This window comes from Cherax quadricarinatus, chromosome 15 (assembly GCF_038502225.1).
Source record: "Cherax quadricarinatus isolate ZL_2023a chromosome 15, ASM3850222v1, whole genome shotgun sequence".
Classification (NCBI taxonomy): domain Eukaryota; kingdom Metazoa; phylum Arthropoda; class Malacostraca; order Decapoda; family Parastacidae; genus Cherax; species Cherax quadricarinatus.
In genome coordinates this window covers 30,469,911-30,484,293 of record NC_091306.1, presented here as the reverse complement: position 1 = coordinate 30,484,293, position 14,383 = coordinate 30,469,911, and the positions used below count along the sequence as shown (strand labels likewise).

Sequence of the window (14,383 nt, the reverse complement as noted above, 5' to 3'; positions counted from 1 at the left end):
AGTGATTGTACATAGGTATATATATTATAGAACAATTGTAATAAACAATTTTTTATATTGTTTGTGTAAACAAGTTTTAGCAACATTATAATGATACGAGTGTTTTTACTATAATTGTGTTACATTCAACGAGTGTATATTTGAACATTGCACAATAATTTGGTCTCACAGGCCACAAAAGTTATGTGAAAAAATAAAATAGTGAAAAAAACAAGAAACCATCGAATACAAGTAAATCAAAGTTTACCGGGTGAGCGGCAGTCGCCGCTGTTGCCGTTCACAGATCATTTTCAGGAAACTTCACACCTCTATATCTCGGTAAGTACTGAAGGGAATTTTTTTTGGGGGGGGGACTAAAACAATCAGAAAATAATCTTAACATTTTCATAAGAAATTTTTTTTTTTTTTTTTTTTTTAATATTTTGCGACACCAGGAGACACTTCAGGATTGGGCCTTTCGACAGTCAAAGGGTTAAGGGTTAAAATAAAAACGAGAAAAAAAGGTATATCATCAACACTTCTGCAAGTGGCAGGACCAATTTTGCGGTCTTATATCTCGGTAAGTACTATTCCTAATTTTTTTTTCTTTTTTTGGGGGGTCTTATAATACACAGAAAGTTGCTCTCTTTAATTTAAAAAAATTTCAAAATATTCGGGGCGCTGGCAGTGAAAACGTAGATCTACGTTTGGACAGTTTAACCCTTTGGGGGTTTCGGGCGTACTAGTACGGCTTACTTGCCAGGGTTATTGACGTACTAGTACGCATAAATTTTAGCTCCCTCAAATCTAGCAAGAGAAAGCTGGTAGGCCTACATATGAAAGAATGGGTCTATGTGGTCAGTGTGCACAGTATAAAAAAAATCCTGCAGCACACAGTGCATAATGAGAAAAAAAAAACTTTGACCGTGTTTTTGGTTTAAAACAGTGACTTTGCACTGTATTTTCGTATGGTATTTATGGTTGTATTCTAGTTTTCCTGGTCTCATTTTATAGAATGGAAGACTTATTACAGAAATTGAGATAATTTTAGTTGGTTTCATAATGAAAAGTACCTTGAAATTGAGCTCGAAGTAGCAGAAATGTCCGATTTTTACCAAATTTCAAAAGTAAACAAATCATGCTAAGCATCCAATACACGTCAACTGGTGAGTCTAATATTCTTTCACAAATGTACTGATATTATTTATACCATTTCTACACTAATGCAGTAGTCTGCATAACAGTAAATCTTATTATTTTTGTGAGAATAAAAAATCAAAGTGGAAAGCAAAAGAAATGTAGGAGGGGCCTGGGGACGTGACTAATGAACAGAGGAAATGTTATTTTAGTGCCAGGAATGTCTTTCTTGTTTATTCTGGACCCTGTTTGGAAATTGGCATCTTTTGAAATTTGTGTGAAATTGGCAAAATTGCTAAATTCTGACCACTTTATTGGATAGTTGAAATCGGTAAATGGGTGGTTTCTTGTACTCATTCGATAGAAAAAATGGAGTTCTAGTGAAATAGTTATGATTTTTGTCGACTAGTACATTGGAATTGGCTGAAAATAGGGCTTAAAGTGGGCAAAATTACCGATGCGTAAACATCATCGAGACCACTAACTTCGCGAGAGTATGATTCCATAAGTTTTCTATCAAATTTCATACTTTTGGTGTCATTATGATCGAGAAAAGATTCTCTATCTTTTCATAAGATTTTTTTTTTTTTTTTTTTTTTTTTTTTTTTTTTTTTTTTTTTGAAATTTTGGCGACCCCTGAGAACAAGTCTCTGAGAGGGCCGGGCGACCCCCAAAGGGTTAAGGGTTAGATTCTTCAACCCTGGGAGCAAGTTTGCGAGCAGGGGTCGCAACACTGAAAGGGTTAAAAATATGTGATGTTAGGTAGAATTAATGTTGGTTGATTTTATTTCATAAAAAATACTATGTTGAAAAAATATGACAGTTCAAGAACAAGAAGTGTATTACCTGTGAGAAAAGTTTTCAGAAATGTATCTGAACTGCATGATATGTGGGGAAAGGATAGATGTTTTAAGCATAAAATATGTTTTTATTCCCATAGGGACAAGAGCGGGACATCATCATCCTCTCATTTGTACGCGGAAACTCTGGTGCCAACATTGGATTTCTTTCGCAACGTCAAAGATTAAATGTGGCTCTTACAAGAGCAAGGAAATCATGCTTCATAGTGGCAAGCCTTTCTTCACTCTCAAATAACAAGGACTGGGAGTCGCTCATCAAAAATGCAGAACGTCGAGGTCTAATTAGTGTCATCACAGGAAAGGAAGAAGGGAACAAAAGTTATATCAAGTCTGTTTTGTTGAAGTGAGCTGAATATTTTGTCAGTATTTTTTCATGTACTCCATTATATTTTATGATAGTCACAGAAAGCCTTAAACCTTTATAAGTCACTCAGCATGACATTATATAATAATTTATGTAAACAATAAATACAGTTCATACTGTACTGATTTTAATAGCCTTGAGTCTCAAAAGTCAAGTGTGTGCTAATTTGTAGTGAATTGTGTATTTTTTTAAACTTGGCCAGTTTCATTTAAATCTTTAAATTTCAAATTATTGTTAAATTTGTTTTTATTGATTAACTGGCAAGAAATATAGTTAGACTATGAGTACAGGTGGCACTTGATGCAGTATATACATTCAACAACTATGGCCTGTACTCAGACCATTGATACTTCCATATAATAAGAATCTTAAATGTTTTGGGAACCCCACAAATCCCATATGATGAATGTTATCACACATGAAATATCCACTAGAAATGGGGCATAGCAAATTTGCATAAATTGAATTCTTATAAACTTAGTGAAGGACACCTAGTACTTGAGAACTGGAACTGTGCTGTAAAATTTAATAGAACATTACTTTTTTTTTTTAACTAAGGCAAATTGTAAAAGTGAAGTACAGTGCATAAACGCTCCTGCAGTCTGCTTTTACAGGCCCAGAGCCACAGTAAGGTCATGGGCTTTTATGAAATATTTAAACATTTTCAGTATTAGATATACAGTACATGTATTGTATTTGTGAGAGTGAGTGTGTGAGAGTGTATGAGTGTGAGTGTGAGTGTGTGTGTGGAGGGGGGGCACTCTTAAGAATATTCTCAATTAGGGAATAACTTTTCATTTGCATCTAAAAACATGTGTAGCTATGAAACAAAACATTGTATTGTATATAAAATTTATGACACACTAATACTTTTATGTACATACAATAAATATACGATGTTGATGAGGATTTTTTTACATACTATACTGGTGTGGCATTTTTAATAATTATATTCTTTGAAAGTGCAATACATGTGTGGATAATCGAGCATTACACAGCAAGGATGAGAGAGATGGTAGAGGAAATTATTCAGTCTGTCCACCAGTTAGGGCAGCCAGTTTCAGACAGCTTCCCATTCCTGCATTTCTGGCTCCGAGATTTTAATTTGTTGTTATTGATTAGATAAGGTGTGGTTAAGTTAATGTATATTAGCCTTTATTTCTATACAGTTGCCTCACAATAATGAAAAGAAGAAATGGGTGGCTTACGTCTAGTAGTGTGGGTATACTGTGACATTCCGAGTGCATTTCTTTAAAAACTGTAAAAAAGTTGTTAAGATGGGTTGGATTATTGCATTATTGTTATATACATGGGGAAAACACTAAACCCATGGGGGTCATACAATGTGTGGAGATTGTACAGTAACTGGATTTTATTCAAGGAAGGAGAGGGTATTATTATGATTGTTATTATTGTGATTATTATAATCAAAAAGAAGTTCTAAACCTACAAGGGTTATACAGCAAAAGGAGAGGGGAGCTTATATTGCCTGAATAACAAACCTTTCACTAGCATCATGGCAGGCAGAGGGAGAAAAAATCAGTCAACTTTTGTTTAGAATGCCAGTTCAACCTGACAGTTCTTGCAGACTGGCACTGGATGCCCCTCCATGAGTTGAGATGACCAAGTGAGTTTGTGAGCAATGTGAAGGCATAAGAATACCAGTTAAAAGTTAGCCCAAAATCTAATTGTGTTTTGATGTAAAATTGCTTGATCACAAATGAGAAGCAATTATTGTATACTGTATTACATTTTTTCCATGGGGAAGTGGAGCAGAATTCTTCTTCCGTAAGCCATGCGTGTCATAAGAGGCGACTAAAATGCCGGGAGCAAGGGGCTAATAACTCTTTCTGTATACATTACTAAAATAAAAAAAAAAAACTTTTGTTTTTCTTTTTGGACCACCCTGCTTCAGTGGGATATGGCCAGTTTATTGAAAGAAAGAAGTATTACATTTATGGGGAAGTGCTAAAACCATGGAGATCATACTGCACCTGGGGAATGAAAGACAATTAGATTTGATCCAAAGGGAGGCTTCTTGACACTGGTGAGGGACTCTTGGTCCAAGGAATTGGAGTTCCCAAGTCTCTTTTGCATTCCTTTCGTTCTATTTTGTGATCCTCTTGAGTTTTGTATACAGTGTTCCCTTTGAGTTCTTCATTCTTTCCATACCTAAACAGCTGGAACTTATCAGCATTGAATGTCATGTTGTTCTCCACTGCCCACTGGAAAACCCTACTTATATCTTCCTGTAATTTTTCAGTGTCTTCTACCATAGTGCCTTTCATGCTTATTTTAGCGTCATCTGCAAATTGATACAAAACTGTGACGAGTGTTTTTATCTATGCTATGAGGATGAGAAACAAGAGGGGTGCCAGGACACTGCCTTGGGAACTGAGCTTTTTACCTCACTGATGCTGGATTTTGCCCTGTTTACTGCAACTTTTTGTGTTTGTGTTAGGAACCCAAAAATTCATCTGCCTACCTTCGCCGTAATGCCTATGGCCCTCATTGTGTGTGCTGTGTTATCGCTCCATGATCACATTTGTGAAATGCCTTGGCAAAATCTCTGTATATCACATGTGTGCTTTGGTTGCCTTCCAACACCTCCATAATTATGTCATAGTGGTTCAGCAGCTGTGATAGGCATGATCATCCTGCTCTAAAACCATGCTGGTTTGGGTTATGCTGGTCCATGAAATCTGTAATCTGCTGTCTCATCACTCTTTCGAAGATTTTTATGTGAAAAGTTAGGGCTACTGGTCTGTAAATTTTAGCTACGTCTGCACTCTTTAATGTCTCTGGTATTTCACCTAGAGCTAGGCTCTTTCTCCAAAGTATACTGAAGGCTCGTGCTAGTGGTACTTTGCACTTTTTTATAAACAGAGCATTCCATGAATCTGCAGAGTCCAGGTGCTGAGTGACGACATGTTGTCCATTTCTTTTTTTGAAATCTATAGGATTTGTACTGTCGGTTAGTTGGTCTGTGCAGCCTTCTGCTGGAGTGGAAAATGTTTCTGCATCCTCTACCTTGCTGTCATTTAGTGGGTTGCTGAACACCAGTTCATACTGTTCTTTTAGAATTTCACTTCTCTTTAAGGGGGGCTCCTTGTTGTGGTAAAGAGGCTGTTGGTCTGAGGAATTGGACCTTTTGCTCTTCTTCCTCAGACCGAACCTAATTACCCCCCAATTGCCCCTTCCCTATCCCATCTCCCCCCCCCTCTCTTCCTCCCTCTCCCCTTCTTGTTTTCAGCCTTTGCAATTCTTCCCTCAGGCATTCTAGCTCTTAGATAAGGGGAAGGGTACCATGGACCATCCCATTCCATTGAGGTCCTTGGTGGTGGTGTAGTTTGTCGTGGAATCTGGATCACCTGGGGATGTCTCAGTCCCTCCCCGGTCTCCCGGGAGGTGGCTTTGGGTGTCTTTCGGGTGACGGGTGTATCTCTGGAGGCTGCCTTTTGGATTCCGAGGGGTGATGGCCAAAGGAGGTATGTTTTGTGGCGGGGATCCAGCTGCCCTCTCTTTTGTCCACTGCAGTGGCTCAGTAGATGTGAGGGTGCTATCCCAGATTGTTGGTTTACTGGCATGAAGGGTAGGGTATGGCACGGGTTTTATGTTGCATCTGCACTACTTGTGGTGCTGAGGTCCTCATGGGTGCAGAGAGAGATTTACAGCCCTTTCATTTCTCCCAGGAACTATCCCTCCATGTTCCCCCCATTTTTTTATTCTTTTTTTTTCTTCTAAAAAACAAAAAGAAAGAAGTGACATAACCATGGAGTCCCAAATCCCAGGCCCCTTTCTCCTACCACACCTTGTTCTGACCCAACCTCATTATCTGACCATTCTTTGGACCTTTCTGATGCCTCTGTACCGTCTGCTGGCGCCGTTTCGTCACCCATTCCAGAGACCGAGATTCCGCCCGACTCCTTTGATACATCTGACCTCCACTCTTTTTCACCATGCTTCTGGCTTCTCCCTCTACAGTCCTCTTCAAGGGGGGCTCCTTGGCGTGGTGAAGAGGCTCTTGGTCTGAGGAATTAGCCCTGTCGGTCTTCTTCCTCAGACCGAACCTAATTACCCCCCATTCTCCCCTCCCCTATCCCATCCTCCCCTTTTTCCATTCCTCCTCCTCCTCCTCCTCACCCCTCCCTTTTGCCCTTCCTCTTTTTGGCCTTTGGGATTTCTCCCACAGGCGTGCTAGTTCCTAGGTAGGGAAAAGGACACCGGGGTCCATCCCATTCCGTTGAGGTTCTTGGCGGTGGCGTAGTTTGCCGTGGAATCTGGATTGCCTGGGGATGTCCCGATCCCTCTCCGGTATCCCGGAGTAACTTTGGGTGTCTTTCGGGCGATGGGTGTATCTCTGGAAGCCACCTTTCGGATTCTGGGGGTGGTGGCCGAAGGAGGTATGCTTTGTGGCCGATATCCAGCCGCCCTCTCTTTTGTCCACCGAGGTAGCTCGGCAGATGTGAGGTTGCTATCCCGGATTGCTGGTTTACTGGCATGAAGGGTAGGGTATGGCACGGGTTCCATGCTGCATCTGCGCTACTAGCGGTGCTGAGGTCCTCTTGGGCCCGGAGGGAGATTTCCGGCCCTTTCATTCCTCCTGGGAACTATTCCTCCCCGCTCCCCCCTTTTTTTATTCTTTTTTTTATTTTTATTTTCTTTTCTTCTTTCTTTTTTTTCTTAAAAACAAAAAGCAAAGGAGTAACCTAACCATGGCAGCCCTAGTCCATGAACCCACTACCCCCGGGCCCCTTCTTGATACCGCACCCCATTCTGACCCTGCCTTGTGTTTAGACCACTCTTTGGACACTCCTGATGCCCCTGTACCTCTTGCTGGTGCTGTTTCCTCACCCGCTTCAGGTACCGGGGCTTCGACTGACTCCTTCGATTTGTCTGAACTCCGCTCTCCTTTGACTATGCTTCCGGCTTCTCCCTCTACAGTACGGCAATTTTCGAATCGCCCGCCCATTTCACACCGGACCAACTCCGGTCCTACTCCTAAACGCCAACGTCAATCTCCTGATGATGCTCCTTCGTTACCTTCCCATTCTACTCGGAAAAGACCGACACGTCAAGCACTCCCTCTCCACGATCAGTTTCGAACCACACAATGGGCTAAATTCTTTACTTTAAGACCGACTTCTTCTTCTGCCTACCTTTCTGACCATAGTATTGGCAAAGCGCTCCTGCGTCATGTTGGTAGAGATATTTCATTTCATGCTCTCAAGAGCGGTATGCGCATCGTCACTGTCCAGAATGCTACCCAAGCTCATGATCTTTCTCTCCTTTCGAATATCGATACTACTCCTATCACTATTGAAAAACATCTTTCTCTCAATTCTTGTAGTGGTACTGTCATTCTGCCCCATACTATAGTCCAACAGAATTTCCAGTCATGTGGCAATGACATTTTTGAACAGCTGGAACTCCAGGATCTCCCAATCCTCAAAGTAGACACTTATGTCCTTCCTGCCCGGGGGCGGAGACGTTACCCTTGCAATGTGGCTCGTTTAACTTTTGACAGCCGAGAACTCCCATCCTCTGTATATGTCGCGGGACATCGGTTACAAGTTTGAAAGGTGATACCTACACCACAACAATGTAGAAATTGCTGGCTTTTTGGTCACCCAGTGAAATATTGCAGATCTATGGCCGAATGCCCAGTCTTTGGTGCCGACGACCATTCTAATACATCTTGCAGTCAACCTCCATCTTGCCTTAATTGTAATGAAGCTCACCCTTCGTACTCCCGCCGTTGCCAGGTCTACTTAAATGAACGTGAAATCCGTTGCCTCAAAGACGCAGAAGGTCTCCCTTATGCTATGGCAGTTACTCATCTCCGCCTCCAAGGGAGACTACCCCGTGTTTCTTATTCTCGTGTTTCCAAACATCCCCCCACTTCTGGGGTCCCATGTTCTGCAGCCTCCTCTGTTGTTACCCCTCCCATAGCCACTACGGCATCTAATCCTTTTGCTGTCCTTGGCTCTGACGTCCCGACTACAACTCAGTCTGTTCTCACATCTTCGCGTCCTTCCTCACAAGCCCCAGTATCGACAAGACCTCGTACGACACCTAATACCAATCGCCCCTCTACTCAGAAGTCCAAAAAATCCACATTGCTCAAATCTTCTTTGCCCCTTCCTTCCCTTCTTCCACCTCCACACTTTACCTTTCCAGTCTCTGTACCTAGTTCTTCCCCTCTCTCTGGCTCTATTACAAGTGTGGAGATTCACCCTCCTCCTCGTACTATGCCTTCCACCCCCGTCCCCTCCCAAGTTTCTCCCTCTTCTGCCTGCTCTGGTGGCCTGGTGGTTAACGCTCTCGCTTCACACGGTGAGGGCCTGGGTTCGATTCCCAGCCAGAGTAGAAACATTGGACGTGTTTCTTTCCACCTGTTGTCTATGTTCCCCATCAGCAAAATGGGTACCTGGGTGTTAGTCGACTGGTGTGGGTCGCATCCTGGGACACTGACCTAAGGAGGCCTGGTCACAGACCGGGCCGCGGGGGCGTTGACCCCCGGAACTCTCTCCAGATAAACTCCAGAAACCCCCCAGTTTCTGCCTCTTCTGTCCCCCCCCACACTTCATCTCCAGTCCCTTGCACTCTTCCCTCCCCCTCTACTTTGGTACAGTCCATTACTGTCCCAATCTTTACTCACCCTCCTCCTTCTATCTCCAATATGGTCTCCCATACATCTTTGAATTCAGAAACACTTGAAGCCATTTCAGAATATATTGCAGAGACTAAACCTTCAATGGACACTGATTCACATCCTGTTCCTTCTCTTCCCTCTCCTCCATCTTCACAACCCCATTCTTCGCAACGCTCCGTTCCTTCGCTACTTGAACGTCTTCCAATGCCACCACACGTTGACTTTTCTAACCCCTCTAGTCCGTAGGTGCCTTTACCTACAGATTCCTGGTATTTTCTTCATCGCCAATCATGGCCTATTTACAGTGGAATATCCGCGGCCTCAGGGATAATCGGGGTGAGCTTCAGATGTTGCTTTCCAGGTTTTCCCCTGTTGGTGCTTACTTACAAGAACCAAAATTACACTCAGCTGTTTTCCAACCTATCTCAGGCTATAATTTATTGTATTCTTCGGATCCTTTCTCAGATGGGACCTTTAATGAAAGTGCCCTTCTTCTACGCAATGATATTCCGTACTGTCAACTATTTGTCCATACCTCGCTGCATTACACTGCAGCCCGTATCCACTTGAATAAGTGGATTACAATATGTTCTTTATATCTCTCTCCTCGAGCATTTTCTATCCCAGACTTTGCCTTTCTTGTTTCATCCTTACCACCACCACTTCTGTTACTTGGTGATTTTAATGCCCACCATTTCCTCTGGGGGGTCTCATTGTGACTCACATGGCATCCTTTTGGAGGCTTTTCTCGCCTCTCACCCCCTCCATGTTTTAAATACGGGTACTCCCACCCATTTTGATCCTCGTACTCATACTCTCTCTTGCATCGATCTATCAGTCTGCTCTTCCTCCACTGCACTAGACTTCACCTGGTCTGTTCTACCGGACTTACATGACAGCGATCATTTTCGGATCATTCTTACTTCTCCTTCCTATTCACCACCTTTCCGTAGCCCTCGCTGGCAGTTTGATCGGGCAAATTGGGATCTTTACTCACACCTCACTGCTTTTAGTGAGGTTCCTTCTTAATCCTCCATTGATGAGCTCCTACACATCTTCTCGACGTCAGTTTATACCGCAGCTTCTCATTCTATACCCCAAACCTCAGGCAGGCATTCTCAGAAGTGCGTGCCTTGGTGGTCTCCTGCTTGTGCTCGTGCAGTACATTTGAAACGTGCTGCATGGGGCAGGTACCGGTACAATAGAACCGCTGAGAGACTTCTTGATTTTAAGCAGAAGCGTGCGATCGCTCGCCGTGTCATCCATGAAGCTAAACGCACTTGTTGGCGAGACTATGTTTCCACCATCACCTCTGCTTCTTCTATGAGTGCAGTCTGGAAAAAAGTGAGGAAATTGAGTGGTAAATACTCTCCTGACCCGGCTCCTGTTCTACGGGTCGCTGGTGTTGATGTAGCAAACCCTCTCGACGTTGCCATTGAACTTGGCACACATCTGGTCCGTATTTCCCGAGGGCTCCATCTATGCCCCTCGTTTCTTTCCTCAAAGTCTGCCAGAGAGTTAGTACCCTTGGACTTTTCTTCTCTCAGAGAAGAACAGTATAATGTGCCTGTTATGGGGCTATAGGACCCAACATGTATTTATAAGTAACAGTTACTCTGGAATACCTAATTATATTGAATTGATGGGGACTTTGCTCTAAATGTCAGAAGGACTGATCAACCTTATGACTGAGAGGCAGCTGGGTCAAACCTATTTTTCTCAATATAATAGGTTATACTATAGACACATAAACACACAATTTAAATAAGTAGTTTATAAAGTTGTATTTCTTTTTGTAAAAGTAAAATTAAGAGGTGGTAGAATTGTGGTAACTGGAGAATTGTGCTTGGCAACAGTCTTTTGTTTTGGTGGGAGGAGCTTAGCCAGTCTCTCTCTCTCTCTCTCCCTCTGACTGACTCCCTCTCTCTGTGGCTGACCTTCAACCTGGCAGGATCTCTGGGTCCTTCTCCTATCTTTTGGGGCATCATGTGTGCTCCAGGGGTGAGTTTTTATAATTTAAGTTTTGGCCACCATACCCAGGGTGACTAAAGTGTGTCAAAACACTGGTTAGCCCAGAGTTATGTCAGGAAGAGTGAAGGACAAGAGTTGTTGCAACACACCATGTGGAGCACAGGCATGGAGTGTGTAGATTTTATTTTGAAAATGGAGGCTGTGATTGTATATTCTGTACATATCTATTGAGAATACAGTTATATTTTTATAGTAGTAGTTTACATAACCTGTGAAGAGGGCTGGTGAAAGGGTATCAGAGACACTCAAGATGATCAGCCATGATGTAAGTATTACCCCTAGACAAATAAGGCCATTAAGTAAAAGCTACCCCACACTAGAACATGTAGTGAGAACCTTACCATCAAAGTAATAAGGGACAAACCAACGTAACATGGGAGCTTGACCGGGAGAGTTATTTGACTGCTAAAATAACTCAAAACATTCTTCGAACTATATGTGCTGGTATGGGGTAATAACAGTTGCATGTTTCTGGTAGAAGATTTACCAAGGTGGTGTCAGTGGAAGTGTTGTTTTCATATATTAGTTTACAGGTTGTTTTTCTCCTAAGGTGGGGGAAAGGAAGTAACACATTTTTGTTGTGGTTATGGTAAGTGCTATGTGCATAGTTTACATTCAATTTGTGTTATTTTATGTGCCTGTGGGAAAACTTTGTCCACTGATACTGTAAGAGGGAAGCAAGTGTTTAAAGATAAAAACTATGTCAGAAGATGAGTCTTCAGATTTTTTAGGCTTCAGGGAAGAAGGTAATAATTCATCAGTAAACATGCCTGTTAATAGTGAAGATGAGGAATCACCTACTCCAGGTGATATGGAAATGGAGAGAATGAGACTGAAATTAGCTGTACTAGAGGCTGAAACGAAATTAATGAAAGCTAAGGAGAAAGAACGTCAAAGGTTAGGAGGTTCAGAACAAGAGCCTGAGCAGTACTTTAACATAACTAAAGCTGCAAATTTTGTCCCTAAGTTTACAGAGAGTGACCCAGATAGGTATTTTTCTTTTTTTGAGAAGACTGCTTTGGAGCAAGGATGGCCCAAACAGAAGTGGGCTACCCTAGTTCGTACACAACTTGTGGGTAAAGGATTCCAGAGAGTAGAGACTCTGGAGGGGCAAGATTTTTCTGATTATGATAAGATTAAAGAGGAAGTATTGCTTGCCTACCAAATGATACCTGAGAAATATAGACAAAAGTTCAGAAATAAAAAATTTCGGGATGGGCAGACCTTAACTGAGTTTGGGAATGAGAAACTGTTCCTTTTTAAGAAATGGGTTTGTTCTAAAGGAGTTAATAAAGACTATAACAAATTAGTAGATCTAATGGTTCATGAGGAATTGTACAATACAATCCCTGTTGACCTCAGAGAATATTTGGAGGACAAAACCCCAGATAATCTTTTAGAAGCACTGGATCTAGGTGACCGATTCTTGGCTCGCAGGGAATTGGTAAGTAAAAACAGTCATGCTCCTGAAAATTTCCCCACTCGTTCTAAATCTTATCCCAAGTCCTATGGTCATAAAGGTAAGTGGGACAAGAATTTTCAGGGACAAATGAAGGCTGAGGCACCCTCTAAAATAGAAAGAAAAGGTAAGTCAGCTGGAGCTCAAAGTTTACCTAGACAATCAGATAATTTTTCAGGTCCTCGAGTAAACAGTACCAGTCCTACACCAAATGGTAAAAATACCTTTAAGAGTTATGCCTGTTACTACTGTAACAAAACTGGACACACACAAAAGTTTTGCTGGTCAAGGCAGCGAGATCAGGAAAGGGAGGAACCACCCCAGAGGACTCTAACTGTAGACACACATCCAGTTGCCTGTATTTCAAAGCAAGGTGAGGAGGTACCCTTAGGTCTAGACCCCAGGATGCAGGTATTTTTCTAGTAAGTCCACAGTTGCTTTGCATAAGGATGTGGGTAGGGTTGAGAATATAGTGTCCTTGAGAGATGGATGTAGCACCTACTCCTTGCTACGTGCTGGAGTGTTGCCAATGTCTAAGGATACCTATACTGGAGTAGATGTATTATTGAAGGGTATTACGGGTTCAACCATAAGGACACCAGTACACAAATTATGGGTAGAATCTGCATACCAAGTTGGCTATCTCCCTGTAGGTATCTCAGATGAAATTCCCTTCGAAGGGGTCGACCTCTTATTAGGAAATAATGTGATGGGCTTGTTAGACAGTGAAGAACCACTAGTATGGGGGCAACCAGGCCCCAAAGTTTGGGAGAAGAAGGCTAGGGAGACCCTGCCAGACCTTTTCCCTGTTGGTGCCATCACAAGAAGTATGTCTCGTGACCAGGATACCAAGGGTAATCCTTATATTTCTCATGAGGATGGTGAGGACTTAGGTTTGGAAACTCTATTTTCTGAGGTTGAACTGCAGTCAACTAAAGAAAAGGATACCACAACCCGAGTTGAGCCTAATCAGTGCAGAGATCAAGGAAGTAGTGTGAGGGAGATTGGGCCTACTATGATGCAGTTAATTGCTGCACAGGGGTGTGATGACACACTTAAGTCGATCAGAGCCTCAGCTGTGACTGAGGAGGAATCTTTACGTTTAAATAAATGCTTCTATTTCAGGAAAGGTATACTCATGAAGAAGGCACCTTCGGTTGCAGTACCAGTAGAAGGAGAGCCAAGTTTTTGTCACCAGGTCGTGGTGCCTGAGCCTTATAGAAACTATGTTCTTAGCTTAGTGCATGACACACCTCTAGGTGGACACCTAGGTATTGCTAAAACAGTATCCAGGGTTTCCAGGCACTTCTTCTGGCCTCGGCTGTGGGAGACGGTGGGAGATTATATAAAGACCTGTCATGCCTGCCAAATTATAGGGAAACCTAATCAAAGCATTAAACCTGTCCCCCTTCAGCCAATTTCAGCACCCGGTGAACCCTTCAGCAAGCTGGTAGTGGATGTCGTTGGCCCACTCCCAAGGACCAGAATGGGAAATAATTATTTACTAACAATAATTTGCTCCACTACCAGGTACCCAGAAGCAATCCCTCTACGCAAGATAACAGCTCGAGTGGTCTTAAGGGCTTTGATGAAGTTCTTTTCCCATGTTGGCTTTCCTCGGGAGGTACAAACAGATCAAGGGTCTAACTTTACCTCGAAATTATTTAGGAATGTGTTAAAGGGGTTAGATGTACAGCCCAAATTTTCAACTGCCTATCACCCTCAGTCTCAGGGAGTGGTAGAGAGATTTCATCAAACTCTTAAGACAATGATGCGAGCTTATTGTATGAATAACACTAGTGATTGGGATGAGGGTATCCCTTTTCTCTTGTTTGCCGTGCGGGAAAGCACCCAAGAATCTCTCAGTTTCAGCCCTTTCGAGCTTGTCTATGGTCATC

The 14,383-nt window shown here is 42.5% G+C and overlaps 2 protein-coding genes across 3 annotated transcripts in view; one reads left to right on the top strand and one right to left on the bottom strand.

Moving 5' to 3' along the window:
- LOC128692059 (uncharacterized) overlaps positions 1-3,243 on the top strand; it is a 169,710-nt gene extending 166,467 nt beyond the window's left edge. For both annotated transcript variants that reach the window (XM_070085247.1, XM_070085248.1), the window contains exon 6: positions 2,057-3,243. In XM_070085247.1, the coding sequence (XP_069941348.1) occupies positions 2,057-2,323 (267 nt within the window). In that variant the 3' untranslated portion in view covers positions 2,324-3,243. The remainder of the gene's footprint in view (positions 1-2,056) is intronic.
- A 6,964-nt stretch (positions 3,244-10,207) lies between these two features.
- Positions 10,208-14,383, bottom strand: part of Dhod (dihydroorotate dehydrogenase 2) — a 141,458-nt gene continuing 137,282 nt past the window's right edge. Inside the window, exon 8 of the mRNA XM_070085251.1 lies at positions 10,208-10,329. Coding sequence (XP_069941352.1) covers positions 10,317-10,329 — 13 coding nt within the window. The 3' untranslated portion in view covers positions 10,208-10,316. The remainder of the gene's footprint in view (positions 10,330-14,383) is intronic.